At 38.5% G+C, this 17,038-nt stretch overlaps 1 protein-coding gene across 1 annotated transcript; it reads left to right on the forward strand.

Annotated features, from left to right (window-relative positions):
* The first annotated feature begins 2,160 nt into the window (after nt 1-2,160).
* LOC103715860 (squamosa promoter-binding-like protein 16) lies at nt 2,161-14,399 on the forward strand. Its single transcript, XM_008803626.6, has 3 exons — nt 2,161-3,926; nt 12,409-12,539; nt 13,526-14,399. Exons 1-3 carry the CDS (start codon nt 3,514-3,516, stop codon nt 14,170-14,172), a joined length of 1,191 nt encoding a protein of 396 aa, XP_008801848.4. The 5' UTR covers nt 2,161-3,513; the 3' UTR covers nt 14,173-14,399.
* Nucleotides 14,400-17,038: the final 2,639 nt, after the last annotated feature.

Consider the following 17,038-nt stretch of genomic DNA (forward strand, 5'->3'; position numbering starts at 1 on the left):
AAATTATTTTAATGGAAAACCTGGATTAGAAAGGGATCAAGGTGCCAAGGTTGAAAAAATCAGAACCAAATTTAGCTGACCATTCACAATATCATAATTTATATTGTTACTTATTTTCACATGCATAGCTTATGCTTTACAATAAGCATATTTATACTCATGATAGAATCTTTATCTAACATAGATTCTACTTACCAAATCATTACAACAAGTAGGTATAATCTAGAAAAGTAAACTATATATTTGTAAGATATTTAAGGTGCCTGAAAATTATTATAACCACACATTTAGTTGTTGCATAGAAGAGTCAATAATTATTAGCCTAGCTAGTCGGCGCTCATCTCTCCTTAAGGAGAGGTTTTGGATTCAAATATAAGTGGTGTCAAATAGCCGTCATATTTTTCAAAAGAAAATATTGTTGCTTCGGACCACAAAATGATAGTATATGCACCCAAACCAAACGAATAGTGATAGTATGGATTCAACCTATCTACCTTAGGAAATTGGAGTTTCTTGATTATCTAATGCATGTTGCTATTTTACTATCAGTAGCCTGATGCCATCCTTTCACAAATTTGTCCAGTTTGGGACTATATTACTTCACCCTAGAGGGCCAAGCTCCTATATTATAATTATCCAAGTTCTAAATTTGAGGATGCATCATCTAATATTTGAACCTAAGATCATTCCTATACTGTAATGTATATCATTAAAGCTCTAGTTGAGGTTCTTGAATTATAAAAAACCCTCAAAATTTCAATAATGCTTGATCCCCTTATGAGGTTAATTACCATTGAAATCGTTGTCAATTGCTTTAATAAAATAATAACCATTGTTTGCTTAGTTCAGTCTAGCATTGAATTCTTGAAGAATAAATGATGGCTATAATTTTTTTTCCACCATAAAATCCTATTATAAACAAATCACCGATTTTTGCACATAAATTGACTATAATATAATAGCAGAATTGGATTACTTATTGTTCACAAAATAATATATCACAAGAGTTATATATTTTGATTTAAAATATTTTTTTTTTGATTACATAGATAATAAATATAATAAACAATAGTTATTATATCTATTATTTAATAGTATATCTGTAAATAGGCCAAGTTGACCCATAATCTGACCTGGTTAGCTCTTTCGAAACCTATTCTTGAAGATCCATGGGGATGGGGCTGGGTCATATTCAAATATTAGACCCATACCACATTTTCGGTTGTGGTTAGATTTCATAAACTTTGACCCAACCCAGCCCAAATTGTACACTATATGGGTGGTTCTTTCTATTAGTTACCCAACCTAACTCGAATTGATCCGAAAAAAAGTATTTTAAATTATTTCTTTTTTCCCCTATTAAGAGAAAAGTGCTAACATTTTTTGTTGTAGTTAGATTTCATAAACTTTGACCCAACTTGACCCAATTTGTATGCTATATGGGTTCTATTTTGGGCCTTCCTATTAGTTACCCGACCTAACCTAAATTGATCTTGAAAAAAAGTATTTTAAGTCATTTCTTCTTTTTTCCTATTAAAAGAAAAGTGCTCAGACTAATCTCACTATATTAACAAAGGCCGGCTATGGAGGTTATATATTAACCTTTTGATGTAGATTATGGTTCTAGATAAATATTAATTCATGGAGTTTTGACCAAATTAGCAAAGAAAAAAAATGTGGTAGTCAAAATTCAGCTTGATTCAAAAGCAAGAACAAAATCTTGCTCATGAAATCATGTTGGTAAACAAATATAGACCCAAGTCCGAACCGGACTCAAATCGAAACTAACCCGGATCTGAATATTTTAGATTGGATCCGAGTTATATATAATCCTGACCCGATTCGAACAATCTGCTATTAATTGGATCTAGATCCAACATCAAGATCCGTAGGCCATATAGCGATCAAACACGTTCCGATCCGATCCTACTTGTTTGCAATCCTATTTAACAGCAATTAGAATGAGATAATACCTAAATAATTACCATTATATCTAAATCCATTAATGGTTGTTATATTACAATGGCTGATATCTTAAATAATAAAAAATTTCCCCACGCTGCATGTGGCACATGGGCGGTATTTTGGGTTCGAATTAGATAGGGATGTTTGACTAGCAGTCAAAAATCTATAAGCACTCGAGTAGTTTCTAAAGCAATTAGCATTAAAACTTAAAAAAAAAAAAAACCCAATAAGAGAGAGAGGGAGAGAGAGAGAGAGAGAGAGTAACATGCCAGCAAAGGTGAAGCATATCCTCTCACAAGCCTGCCTGCCTGCCTGCCTGCCTGAGCCTTCCACCTCTCCCTCCTGCTTTGTACTTCTTCCTCACTTGTAAAGTTGAAAGCAACCACACCCTGTCTCTTTCCTTGCCATCCATCTCTCCCACCCTCCTCCCTTCCAAGTTTCTCTTCCCATTCCTCATCACAGTTGAAGTGAGCCCAAGGAAGAGCCACAGAACTGAGCTATAGCTCACTCATTGGAGTTGCAGTACTAGATCTCACATCCTCAATCCCAAAACTCTCCTCTCCTCTCCTCTCTCTCTCTCTGTCTCTCACACAAAAAGTTCTGATACATTATCCAACTTCATTCTTGCAATAATTCTAGCTCAAGTCTCTCTATGTCTATCTCCATCCCTGTGTCTATAAACCAATGTATGTCATGGTGCTAAGGTGAAAATGCTCTTAACCTGCACGCATTGTCCTACTTTTTCCCCTTCACATTTAATGTTCTCTAATGGAATCCATGTTTGTAATTGAATGGTTGGAAAGCTCCGGATCAGTCCTCTGCTCGTCTTCCGGTGCTGCAGTCGTCTGTGAGTGCGAACTAGTTTTCAGTTCATAACCTTTTTGGCCTGGTTTCACCTCTTCCTCCTTCATCCCCTGTTTTCTGTTTCTTTTACTTTTCCAAGACTTTTCTGCTGCTTGACCGCTTGAAGATTGTGTCAAGATGGCATCTTTTTGATCTGGGCAGTTGATATAGTATGTATTCGATTTCTTTGTTTGCACTTTTGCAAGTTACCAGGATGAGGTTTCTTTGAAATGGACTGTTGGATTTGCAAGTCCTATCCTAGTTTTATTTTTCAGTATCGTCATCTTCCTTTCTTCGTAGGCATTGCATAAATCTCATAAAAAAAAAAGGGGTCTTGAACTGGGGAGCAGTTGCTCTTGTTTTCAACTTCTTTAATTTTTGTTGTTAAGCCCAGGTCTCTGGATTATGGTTTGCTTTAGTGGTTGTGATTCTCTTGTTTACTTCTTTTGGAGATTTTCTTAGTGGGAGGTGTTTTGGTAGCTGTTGCATGTGATGCTTTAGTGAGGGCTAGCGAGGGTAGTAGTTAGGATTGGTTCAAACCTCAGAGGTGTGGGTGGGTGTAAGAGGAGATAAATAGTAGAGAGAAGGTGATAGAAAGTAAGGTAAGTATAAGAAAGAAAACTGTATGTGTGTGTGTCTGTGAGAGAGAGAGAGAGAGAGAGAGAACAAGGAGAGTGTCAAAAGAATTGAGAAGGATTTGCTTTGATGGAGTGGGATTCCAAGATTTCTTCTTGGGATTTTTCAGAACTGGCGCAACATGCTGAACCAAACATAGGCTCAGTAGTGGGGCTGAGTGGTGGCCTAGGAAGCCAGAGTGGTGGAGTAGAATGTTCAGTTGATCTGAAACTTGGGGGATTGGGGGAATTCAGGCCATCAGAAAGGTGGAAAGAGCAACCCAGGGTGTCGACATTGGCGTCGTCGTCCTCCAGTTCATCTAAAAGGGCTCGAGCTCCAAGCAGCGCTATGCAGAATGTGTCGTGCTTGGTTGATGGATGCAAAGCTGATCTTAGTAATTGCAGGGACTATCATAGGCGCCACAAGGTCTGCGAGGTCCACTCCAAGACTCCAATGGTGATGGTAGGCGGTCAAGAGCAGCGCTTCTGCCAGCAGTGCAGCAGGTAATGCAACAGGACTCAATTGAATGGTAAATTGCTAGTTCTCTATTTGTACGTAATTCCATTCATTTCTGAGAGGCATTGATCATTATTTTTCTAGCTTTATTATGCTTTAATAGAATCTTGCTAGTACTTCAGACAGGAAAAAGTAGTTCTGTGAGCTGTTGCACTTTGGGATTGTCTCGTAATTTACTGCAGCTATCTCTTTTGCTAGTCTTAGCTTGTCAAAATAACCAAACTGGTGAAAATGTTCTTGCTTTCTGTTATTCTCTCAAATCTTTAATTCTTTATGGCATTTGTAATTTGGCTTTCTATGCTATTTAACCAGGCATAAGCCTTCTTGAGTTACTTCTTCCCTTCTTTTTTTTTTTGTTAATCAGGTCACCATGATCTGTAATGCAATATTTAAGTATGAAATTGTTCGCTGGCGATCTGAGTTCGATACTTTTGTTTGATGAATGAAATAAGTGTTGGAGGTCCTTTGCTTTTGAAAATTGCAAATATCTCTAGAACACTAGAATCTTTAATTTTGCTATATTTGAGTCTGTAATCTGTATCTTTAGCAACTCTACTCGATTAAGTTTTCTTCTAAAATTATTTAGGCTATTTGAGTCATATCATATGCAATTTTGGTTTCAGTATGTAATCATGCCGGTAAAAAACTTACTGGTGATTTGTCTGCAGTTTATATGAACATTAATTTTTACACTCAAAAAAAATGCCTGAACATTTATTTTGACGAGCCAATTTGAGGAATTCATAACTGAGGAACAGCTAGGCTTCTAGTGCCTCAATCTTTTGTTTCTGCTAATGATCTCTAGTTATTCTCAATTATTTTGCGGATCTGTTGTTTACTTGTTGCAAAGTGGAAGGCTTTATGGCCCCACCTTGATAACTACTGTTTATGTAAATTAGCTGTAAGAAATATTCGCCCAATGCTTAACAATAGTAACTGGTCCCTTCGTGGGTCAAAAATTTAACAGTCCTGTCCTTTCCCTTGTCCCCTCTTTTCTAGTCTTTCCTTTAGTTTGTTTCCTGCTGTTTGTTTGTTCTTTTGTGAACCTAAATTCCAGCTCTTTATTCAACAACATATCTCCATTAGATCTTCTTTTCTTTTATCTTTTCTTGCTTGTGGTCAGGTTGTTCTATCTGCCTCAGAAGAATGAAATTTGTCTTTCCCTTGTATCTCTATGTTGTGATTCATAGGATGCAGTGAACTTGCCTTTTATTTGCGTGTATGTACATCTATTTTCTAATTTGTAGAACATATATTCCTTTACTTTTTTATTTGCATTCCCTTCCAAATGCAGTGCTGTCTTCCTGAGTCTTCATGCTGTATTCTCTGCATCTTGTGCTATCTGCTATTTGGCTCTTCTCAACAAAATGACAGAAGGTTATTGGATTTTCAGTAATCTTTCTTCTCCAATTATGATGAGAGAGAAGTTTAATTTACCCCTTTCATATTACATATTTTTATTTGTTTTCTCATCAATTAATTTTCCATTCTTCTTCAAATCTAACAGGATCTTCATCTTGGACATCTTCTTGAAAATTAGTTTAGTCATGTTTTTTCCTCAATGCAAACTGCTTCACCTTTTAGAGAAACATGAATTTTGCACTAATATTTGCTATCTCGTCCTCTCTTGTTCACCCTCCATAATATTACAAAACATAACTGACTAGCCTTAAGCCAGCTATACAGGATCAGATTTGTGGATCCCAGTTTTCAAAGCCATATCCTTCGTCACACTATTTTTGCCCAACTTGTTTTCCATCAATTTCTATAACCATCTTACCTTGATTTGGTCCCTATCTCTAGCACATTGCATTTTGGTTTTGTATCTTTTTCCTTATCTGAACCTCATAAATTTTCTACTTCATTTTTGTTGGAGATTAGACATTGGATGTGTGTGCACTAGCAAATCAATGTTTGAAGTAGTGAAGTCATAATGCCATTGCCACTTCATGACACTTGACGCTGATGAGGTGTGTTCTGTTACCAAAATATTTGCTGAAACATAGGATTGTTTAGCAAGAAATATTTACTCCCTTTTAGCTGACATCTATGGGTAGAATCGACCAAATATCCAACCCCCCAACCTCCCACCTCCCGAACAAAAAAAAAAAAAAAACTGTCCTTTTTTTTTACCTATACTTTGACCAACATTCCCTTGTTTTTCCATTATGATAGTCTTGCAAGCTTGTGTAAAGTACTTCCTCTCTTAATCCAGCTTCTCTAGGACCAATGGCTCGTTTCCCTTGCACCTAGTAAATGAAACAGGTGTGGTTGCACCTTCCTACTAACAAAGGAGAGTTTCATGAATAAAATCGAATTTTGCTTATATTGGTTGCTACATCCCAATCAGGTTTTTTTTTTTTTTTTTTAATACAAATCTCATAGCTACAGTGCGATGAACACGCAAAATTTTTTTAAAAAACGTGTTCAAATTATGCTCTACCAAACCAACTCGAACCGCCCAGTTTGGGGCATACCGACCTGATATGGTGCAAAACCAGGTTGGTTTAGCCTTTTAATTCAGGAACTGGTGCGAAACGGCCTAAACCACCATGAATTGAAGTCATTGTGGTTTGGGTCGTCCTTTGACCATAAAGAAAGTAGGCCACAGGATGCCATTCTTCTCTCTTTTCTTCAAAAGTTGTGAAGGAAAGGTGGGATTTGCAGGGTAAACTCATATTCTACTACAAGATTAGGTTCGTAATAAAAATTTAAAATTCTTGCTCTAATTAGAAGGCATTGAGAAGGAGATGGTCCTGATCAGAATCAATTTTCAAATCTTTAGAGAATAACAAAGGCTAGGGCATGTAGATCACATATAGATCCTTGTGAAAGAGGCTTTTCATTTCATCTAGAAGAGGGACTACTGAATAGACACAACCATAATATTTAGTATTTGAATAAAAATCTTGTTTACCATTATTAACCTTTTTAATAACCTATGCCATGCCCTTAAGTAAAATATCTCACCACCATCTGAGCTTTGTGTTGCATAACTGAACCATCAACAAATAAAAAATACTTCCTATGAATAGTAATTGGAGAAGGCAAGCTCTCATGCCTTAGTACATCGAAGAACAAAATGCACCTTAACCGTAGCCTTTTGTCATTTAGGAAACTTAGAATCCTCCCATACTGTTTTAACTCTTGATGGGAATAATGATTGCATAAACAAAATGAAAGCTTAAGAAAACCCTAAGACTATTTGGTTAGACCAGCATCTCTTTAGTAGATGTTGATTGTAAATCGGGTAGCAACAATTAGAGAGAGGTATAAAGAGGTGTAATCATAAGCCTAGGAGGAAGACAATAACTAGACCTTTGGGTGTCATGTCCCTTTATATATTTGGATAATGTATATTTAATAAATCAAATGCCTATTATTTTTGTTTTTTTGGGCTTCGACCATACAAGTCTAATAAACTAGAATATCAATCCGCTAAATGTTGTTTCTTAAGATATAGCACTATTCACAAAGGATATAGATGCCTTGATTTAGTAAAAGAAAAAATATATATATATCACGTCATGTCACCTTTTATGACCATGTCTTCCCTTTTCAACCATATCACCATCTCAGTCAGCCTCTCACAATCCCACTTCTGCTCTTGACTCCCTTTCTATGTGGTTACCTTAGCTCCCTACTCCTATCGACACTATTTGGATTACTAATAACTATACATTCTTAGATCACTCTATAGGTACAGTATGCCAATCTCAGGATTCTTTCATGGCAACAGCATCCAATTCAACCACTACACCACATGACAATACAAGCATCCCAATTGGATTCATCCAACCACTTCAATACAAGAATACCTCTCACCTTCCCTTCCTCGAATTTTCTCTACCACCACCTCCACCCCCAAGAACAAACTTCCCTTCCATACCAACCAATAAATGCACTATAACGCACCCATCACATGACCACTCGATCTCAATCTGGTTTCTCCAAGTGCAAAATAGTATACAATACAGGCCACCCTCTCTCAATTGCCCTTACTATGTCTTATCCTATTAAACCAACATGTTATACACGAGCCTTAAAAAGTCCGGAGTGGAGATGTGCTATGAATCTTGAATTTACATCTGTTTAGAATCAGCAAACATGGACTCTTGTTCCTTTTCAGCCCAACATGAACGTTGTCGGCTGCAAGTGGGTGTTTCAACTTAAACGCAACTCAGATGGATCCATCAACAAATACAAAGCTCTCTTGGTTGCCAAAGGCTTTCACCAACAACCTGGAGTTGATTTTATAGAGGCATTTAGTTCTGTGGTTTAGTATACTACAATCAGCATTATTCTCACAATAGCTTTGACTCATAATTGGCCAGTTTATCAACTTGATGTAGAGTGTGCCTTTTTACATGGTGACCTTCAAGAAATAGTATTTATGTCTCAACCTCCTAGTTATATTGATCCATCAAAACCCACTCATGTTTGTTAGATGCGCAAATCAATTTACGGACTCGGGCAAGCTCCTCGTGCTTGGTACCGAAAGTTTGGCTCAAAACTTGTGGAGTTGGGGTTCATTATTTCACAATCATATCCTTCACTATTTATATATAATTATGACAACATTACATTATATCTTTTTTTTACGTTGATAATATCATTCTCACTGGCAATAATAATATTGTTGTTCGCAAGCTCATTGCTGAACTTGCTAATTCATTTAAGATGAAGGATATGGGCTCATTGTCATATTTTCTTGGCATCCAAGTGGATCGGTCGAGTGATAGAATTTTTCTATATCAATCCAAATACATCCTGGACTTGTTACAACACACCAACATGCTTGGATGCAAACCATGTTCAAGTCCTTGCTCTATTGAAAAGCTAGGCCACATGGATGGCCCTCCTCTTGATGATCCTTCATTTTATCGGACTATTGTTGGAGCCCTCCATTATGTAATCTTAACACGATCAGACATTGCTTTCTCAGTCAATCAGGTCTATCAATTTTTACAACATCCAACGGAGGCTCATATGGTAGCAGTCAAATGCATACTTTGATTTCTCAAAAGCACCATCACTTTTGGGCTTTAGTTACGGCCAAGCCCATCAAATCTCGTAGCTTACTTGGATGGGCCGGCAACCCTATTGATAGATGCTCTACAAGTAGTTTTTGTGTTTTTCTCAAACCTAACTCTATTTTTTGGAGTGCTAAAAAGCAAACAACAGTTGCTCGATCATCTACTAAAGCGGAGTATTGATGCCTTGCCCAAACTGCTGCTGAACTACAATGGTTATGTTCTCTCATGAGTAAATTGCATATTCCTCTCCATTTTGTTCCTTTAATATGGTGTGACAACATTGTTTCCATCTATCTCACCTTCAATCCAATTTTCCATGCAAGAACTAAATATATCGAGATCGACTATCACTATGTTTGAGAATTGGTAGGTCCTAAGCTTTTGGATGTCAAATTCATCTCTTCTGCAGACCAAGTCGCTGACATCTTCACCCAAGGTCTTCACTCCAATCGCGTTCAGTTTTTACTGTCCAAGCTTCACATTCAATCGAATGCTCAGCTTGAGGGGGATAATAACATACCTTAAATTCTCTCCATTCAAATTCAATTTTTGAATTCAATTATTGTTGTAATCTTCTTATTATTTTTTTCCTACTTTCTCTCTATTCAAATACAAATTCAAATTTTGAATTTGAATTGCTGCTGTAATTTTTTCTTATTTCTCTCCTATAATCACTCTTGTACCTGCTATATATATTCAATACAAACTCAAAGAAATTCCAACCCATCAAGTGGGATTTTAGCCATCTCATTGCATCTCTTTCACATCCATCCAATATCTACGCTATAACAGTGTGGATCTAGGGTCTGTTTGGTTTGTTGTAAGTGGGCTGAGTGGGAATCCACTTTGCCAAAGTGATTTGCTACCAGTTGAAGTAACTTCAAGCACTCCCAAGTCCAATATCTATCATTGTGGGCACTTTTTTAAGTCATTAATGACAACCAAATGCTCAAAGTAACTTCTTGCCTATTCCAGGAGACTGGGTGCCCACTTATAGACAACCAAACATGATCCAATTCCTTCCTCTTATGTTCAACATGCACCTTTAATTTTCATTTTTGGCATTTTAAGACTTGTTCATATGGTTAAGGACTTCAAGCCAGGAGAGAAAAGTCCAAGCTTTGTTTATTCATTAGTGATTTCCATAGATTGCTTTTTTCCATTGAAGAATCCATATTAAGAAAATAATTTATATAGGGTATAGGAAAAATAACTATATGTTTACACCCTATCTCAACAACTTAGCTGGGGTCCGTGAGTAAGCGTCACATGGACAAGTTAGATAGAGTAAAAGCAGTTAAAAGTCATGCGACCCTTGCTGGGCTGGATAGAGTTCGGCTATGATAAATCCCACTTGAGTGTAGAGGTAGAGGCTAAAGAGGCAGAATTTGGCCACAATGTTGATTAGTAGTCCGAAAAATCAAGATTTAGTCGTGATCAACCACAATACAAGGCCTATGAAGTCGGATGGTTGGTAGAAGGAATAGATCGAAGCAACTGATATGAGACTAAAAACACATCCACATGGTTCCTCATATAATCCTTTTGTTTAAGTCCTAACGTCCTTGCCAAATTAAGGATCTAAATCTATTCAAATCCAATCATAAACATCACAATCAGCTAGTGGTCAGGCCAAATAGGCCTATGCTGTAGTGTCCCCAAGTCTACATGGGCCATGGACTGGGTTTGCTCTGATATGATTTGAAACGACCCAAGACCTCATCCAAAATGGCTAGTTAGAGGATGTTATTTGGGTAAGCTTATGATATCCATTTCAAGAGCTCTGGGTTGTATAAGCTTATGATATCCATTGTGCAATGTAGAAGGTTGTATATCTTGTACCAAAGGCATAATGAATACTTAAAGGTTCATGACTCAGCTGAAATTAGGTGACTGACAGCATGTTTCCTTAGCATGTTGCAACCTCTGACCATGATTGTGTTTCAGTTTGCCATTGTCTATTTTGGCTTATTATTTTTCTAATTGTAGACTTGACAACTTTCTTGAAATACAAAGCTAGTAAACAAAGATAATCCGTCAGCGAGCTGAACATATTGCATCATTCCTATTTTTTGGAGTATCAAATAATTTATGTAAAATGGGCTTCTTAGGGTTAAAAAAATGAATAAGCTTTCATTCTATGATAAGGACAAGAATCTGAAGTAGTGTTTTGTCAATTCTTGCAACAGTTTATAGAGTTGTCGTAAAATGGATTTCGATCTAGCAGAGAACGAAAAGTAATGGGTTTGTGCCAATATTTGATGGTACTAAGTCCATTCTTTTAATAAAATTCTTTCAACTATGTATTTTTTTACGATGGAATACCGCAGAACCTATAACCATATCAATAGACAAATGAATTTTGAAGATGTAGCAGCAGGATTCGAAACTACATCAGTTGGTAGCCCATACGTTATTACCAGTTTCACTGGAGAATTTAGGGAATAGTAGTTTTCAGAATCACCTTCTTGACAGAGCACTTCCCTTAAAATCCAGCACTTGCATGCAATCAGAAAGATTATTGGCTATGGTTTTACACAGTAAGTTCTGATGCATTTTATTGACTAAATGTATGTTCCTGGCCATCTTCTCTGGTGAATATGTGTTAGCATATGTCCGGGGGACCACAGAATTTGTGATACTGGGAGAGTACCATGATCAAAAGTGTACATATGAATTGTTATACATTTCCTTCTGTTTCTTTTCTTGGTTTGGAGTTGATCTCGTTCTCACTGTTGAAGGTCACATATACTGAGCATTAGGTAGTTACAAATTCACAAAGTTATTTTTTATTACTTGCTCTGTGTGTGTGTGTGTGTGTCATGTGATGTGATGTGAGGTCAAAAGCAAGTATTGTGCCAATAGTAAAGAAATATTTTTTCATGAAGGCACAAATTTTCATAGTTATTATACTAATACTATATTAAATATTCTCATGAATAATCATTAAGTTAATCCAGTAATCTAGTTTTGAATTATCTGCATGATGGCTTGACTCCTATTTAAAATGTTCACCTTTTCTATAAAGAAAGTGTACTTCTAAAACTTTATATTTTATTGTGATTCTGACGCCATCTTGCTGAATGCTAGTCTTGAACAAATTTGTAAGTGTAGACTCATTTATGATCACTTTATACTTACAGAAGATATAAAAGCTGATAACTTGTTTGATGTTGGTAGCCCTTGTCTGTATGCATCATACTTCATGAAAGAGAGCCAAGGAAGCTCTTCTTGGTATTCATTTTCCAAGTAGAACTTGTCTCTGGGAACACATTGTCAAAGAGTAGCTCCTCCGACATGTTCAAAAGCAGATAACTCCTTCCTTGGACTTGCATGCTTGATATTCTGCCAAAGTCGACTCATGTTTGTTGGATTTTTTCTTTTATTGTCAAGAAATTTAATGCGCTTATAGCATGAATTTGTGTTCCCACAGATTTCACTTGTTGGCGGAGTTTGATGAGGTAAAACGAAGCTGTAGGAAACGCCTTGATGGACACAACAGACGCCGAAGGAAGCCTCAGCCAGAATCTATAAATTCTGGGAGCGTGTTCTCAAACCACCATGGTAAGGAATCAAGCCATCTTCTCTTTTCATGATTCGGCATCCCTCTTTTGATTCAGAATCAGATGTCATCTGGATCTCTCTACTACCTGAGTTGCTAATGTTGGATGCTTCTACTCCCAGTCTGCTACCAACACGTGTAGAATTTATCTAAATAAATAATCCACATAGGAAGGGATTATATGACTCTGGATTTAATCACAAAAAATTTAAGAATCCTTACCTTCATTTCCCCACATTTACTCTGATTTACCAAATTGATGTATGTTATTTACTTGCATCAACACCAAACTAATGCTGATACTTGTTGGATCCATCTAACTTAAGAATCCATTTTAGCAGAAAGAATTATAGAATCCCATGCATACAAATTCAAGAATCTGTTAACTTATTCTTGTTTAGCCTCTAGGTTCTGACCTATACTAGAACATGTCTTAGAACACAAAACATACCAAACCCCAGGAATCTAGTTATGCATATAGATTCATATTTTGGTGGATATTCTTTTTCTTTCTTTTTTTGTGGCAGTGAACTATCTATGATATGTTTTTGAGCTGATCTTCGTTTATGAGTTATATTTTATAGATTTCATGTGCTTCTTCTTGTACTTCCTGTGCATCAACAATTTGATTCCATTTGAAATAAGCACTTTCAAATATCTTTAGATCTGGAGCCATTGTTGCATGTTTACAAGACTCAAAACATGCTCACAAATCAAAATGTGGTCACCTTGCAAATTTCAGGAGTGTTGAATTTTACACTTGGTGCCACCAGTGCCTAAATATGCGAATCATATAGCTTCAACATGCTATATACGAAAGAGGGACACATGACAAGTAACCATACTAGATTGTAAACAAACTCTACGGGTTCTTACATCACTAAAACATGCTATTTTGTCCACAAATCCTTTCCTCTGCCTAATTTCGCAATGGTATTGTGGGATACGTATTAGTTTCTTTAAGCCTAAACTCTCTACTTGTTTGCAGGGACCAGGCTCTCAACATATCCACAAATATTCCCGGCTGCTACACCAGAGACCACCTGGGCTGGGATTGCTAAATCTGAGGAAGATGCACTGTATGCCCATCACCCTCCCCTGCATTTCATGGATAGGCAGCACCATGTCGGCTCGTTTTCCTGCAGCTTCAGAGAAGGGAAGCAGTTCCCCTTCTTGCAGGACACTGATGCTGCCTTCGGCAGTAGAGCGACGCTGAAGCCTTCTGTTTGTCAACCACTGCTCAGAACCAGTTCTTTGGCTGAAAGTTGCGGCAATAAATTCTTCTCTGATGGATTAACCCAAGTTCTTGACTCTGATTGTGCTCTCTCTCTTCTGTCATCACCAACTCAAGCTTCAGGTATCAATGTGGGCCAAATGGTTTCAGATGATAGGATACCAATGGGTCAGCCTTTGGTTTCAACTATTCAGTCCAGTGGCCTCGGACGGTACTCTGGTTCCCAAGCTTCAAGCAGTGTTTCACCGGCGGGCTTCTCTTGTTCAGGGATCGAGGATGAGCACATAGGTACTGTTTTGGTTTCTGATGCTGGTGAGGCTGAACTTCACTGCCAGAGTATATTTCATGTTGGGGGAGAAGGGCCCTCAACCTCTCAAGCTCTTCCCTTTTCTTGGCAGTAGAAAAACCCATTGAACTTTGCCATCCTGTTATAACTCGGTTCCTGCCTCTGTTGCTGAGTTTTTTGTGGATTCGGAATGATCTTTGTAGCATGCAGTTAGGTTTATAAATAACATTTCTGTTACGTTGCGACATCTGACATAGGACCTGGATGATTTGTGTATTTTGTGATGAATGTAATTATCCCTGCAATGCTTCTTACGATGAAAGCTTTTCTTTGTTACTTCCATTTGGGTTGTTAGATTTGGTATAGTAATATAATCTTTTTACGTTTGCTAAGAAACTCTCAGATGCATGCGTGGATCATGCAAACTCACACTTAATGCAATTTTCGGTCCTTACACTGTTCATTGCTACAAAATTTTTTTGAAATGGATTTTATGAGTTGCCATTAGGCCGTCAACTGCAATGGTTATTACTGTAAATTGGATATCTAATGAAGCTTTGCAATTATAAGCAAGACCATTATTTGTGCGCTTTTATTATAAAAAAAAAGAAGAGAGAGAGAGAGAAATTGACCCTATTAACCTTTTTTAAGGGGCTTCATGTAGCACATCATAATCTCAGAAAAGGCTACGATTGTCTGGATAATCTGATGATGTCTCTTTGAGCTCAATATCATTCTGCGAGCATCTGAGGTTTCTGAATTCTGGCACTTCACTGAAGCAGCAAAATTTTGTACAACCTCAAGACTCTCAATCACCAGGCCATCCTCTTGCAGGTTCATAATCTATTTTTCTTGTTCTCTTTACTTTTGTGTGTGGGAGAGACTCTGAGAGAGACAGAGATTGCAGGTTGATGATCTCAAGTCAGCCTTTTTTTTTTTTTTGTGTTGGTTCAAAACGGCAAATTATATAGCTCTAAAATGAGTATATTCTGCTAGATCACGATAAAGTAAAGAGTACAGAGTTGAAGAAATATCTCCTATAGATGTTCAAAGGAACTCTCCGGAGTGCTGTGCGACGAAGGAGGCGACCCAGTTTGCTGCCCTGTTCGTCTCCTGAAATACGTGGGTTACCTGGAAGCCACCGAACTTCTGAGTCAGTCTCTGAATCTCTCTAATGAGGGGATGACCATCCTTATATCTATCCACACCTCGGATCCGATCAACCACCACAGAAGAATCCCCCTCAAGAAGCACCCACTCGGCATCGAGGACTCTTCGCAAAAGACAATCCCTCCCATGCAGCTCGAAGCTCTGCCCCAATAACTGTAAGTCCCGTCATGTGCTGACCCACTGCTGCCACCATCCTGCCCCAGGAATCTCTGATCACAAATCCAACCCCTCCAAATACACCATCCACCAACATGCTCCCGTCGAAATTCACTTTGAGATGACCAAGGGGTGGGGGCACCCAAGAAACGAGGGCGAACCTGGGCGTTGTGAAAGTGGGTAAAATGCCCCAGATGTCCCTAGCCATCTCACCAGTAAATAACGCAGAGGCTGCAATGACCTCTCCAGACTGTGATATAGCTCTGTCAACCACCATCCTCGGTGACATCCTCCTACCCTCAAAAATGCCAGCATTCCTGTCCAACCAGATATGGTAAGCCAGATATGCTCTAAAAATCCCCTCCTCCCAAAATCTGGGGCTCCGCATGGATACTCTCAATAAAATAATCAGGGTCTGAGCCGACTCCACCGACTGGGGCAAGGGGACCGGAGATCTACTCCAAATCTCTCTCACCCTCGGGCACTGCACAAGAACATGATCAATAGTCTCCTCTACCTCTGTACACACCATGCAGCACTGCGTGACCCGCACTCCTCGCCGAACTAGTACACTTCTGGTAGATAGGCATCCCCATGCTATCTTCTAGATGAACAACGCCACACGCGGGTGAATCCGCATCCTTCAAATCCATCCTCCCTCTATTTGCCGTCTGGACTCCCTACTGAATAGGGGAAGAAGATCTCTAGCTCGTACCCACGTCCATCCCGACGGCCTCCACACTAGCCTATCTGACTCCTCCCAAAAAGGAACCGGTAATGCCAGAATCAACTCTGCCAGCTGCTCTCCGAATGTCTCCCGAATCAGCCCCTCCCTCCACTGACCCCCAACAGGGTCAAATAAATCACAGACTTTATCCATCCAATCTCGCCGAGTCCACCAGGGTCGGCAAATGACTGATCGGCTGCTTAGTCACCCATCTGTCCGCCAAAACATCGATTGACCGTCCATCCCTAATAGACCATCTAATCTCCGAAAGCATCTGCACAACTTTGGCACACATCTCCCTCCAGACCGGCGAGTGGTGCCATCCTGCCCATATCCCCGAAACCAGGGAAAGTCAGCCTGTCGCTCATGCACCAGCTTCGTGCGGCAAAATTATGCACAAGCATTGTCAGCTTTGGTCCTTGCAGCCTCTTCCATAATGGAAACTGAGGTGTTTTTCTGGTGGACTTTCTGCTAATTGCAAACTCTAAACTACTCAGCAAGAGAATTTCATTGTCATGCACTTGTATCCTATAATATTTGACTGAATTTTTGTTGAAAGACTTGCTATGAACCGATCTCTTAGTAGAGGAGATGACATGCATGCTGCTCGTTTTAGAATGATGGACCTCAGCATGGAAGCAGGCTGGATGTAATGCGACCAAAGCTTAAAACTTTATGGCTGCCTCCTTCCCCCGTGTTCTAACACTCATGCTGGTGTACAGCTTTGGCATCCCTGAGAATAAAATTGACAACAATTCACCACTTTGGGTTAATTATTCCTATAATAATATCATACCTAAAACTGTACCTGGTGTCTTCCATTAGAAATGGACCATTGATATGTTACCCAAAAATAAATATGGAGCTTACAAAAAAAAGAGCACCAAACGACTCCAAAAGAGATGGATACAGAGACTAGTAGTCGCAC

This window comes from Phoenix dactylifera, chromosome 13, assembly GCF_051530095.1.
Source record: "Phoenix dactylifera cultivar Ajwa chromosome 13, Ajwa_hap1_PhDact_Kaust_v1.1, whole genome shotgun sequence".
NCBI classification, from domain to species: domain Eukaryota; kingdom Viridiplantae; phylum Streptophyta; class Magnoliopsida; order Arecales; family Arecaceae; genus Phoenix; species Phoenix dactylifera.

What these genes read in the sequence shown, in the direction of transcription:
- LOC103715860 (XM_008803626.6), top strand. Translation starts at nt 3,514, where the DNA reads ATGGAGTGGGATTCCAAGATTTCTTCTTGGGATTTTTCAGAACTGGCG. An exon ending in TTCTGCCAGCAGTGCAGCAG is followed by an intron (nt 3,927 to 12,408) that starts GTAATGCAACAG and finishes GTGTTCCCACAG; the next exon opens with ATTTCACTTGTTGGCGGAGT. An exon ending in CGTGTTCTCAAACCACCATG is followed by an intron (nt 12,540 to 13,525) that starts GTAAGGAATCAA and finishes ACTTGTTTGCAG; the next exon opens with GGACCAGGCTCTCAACATAT.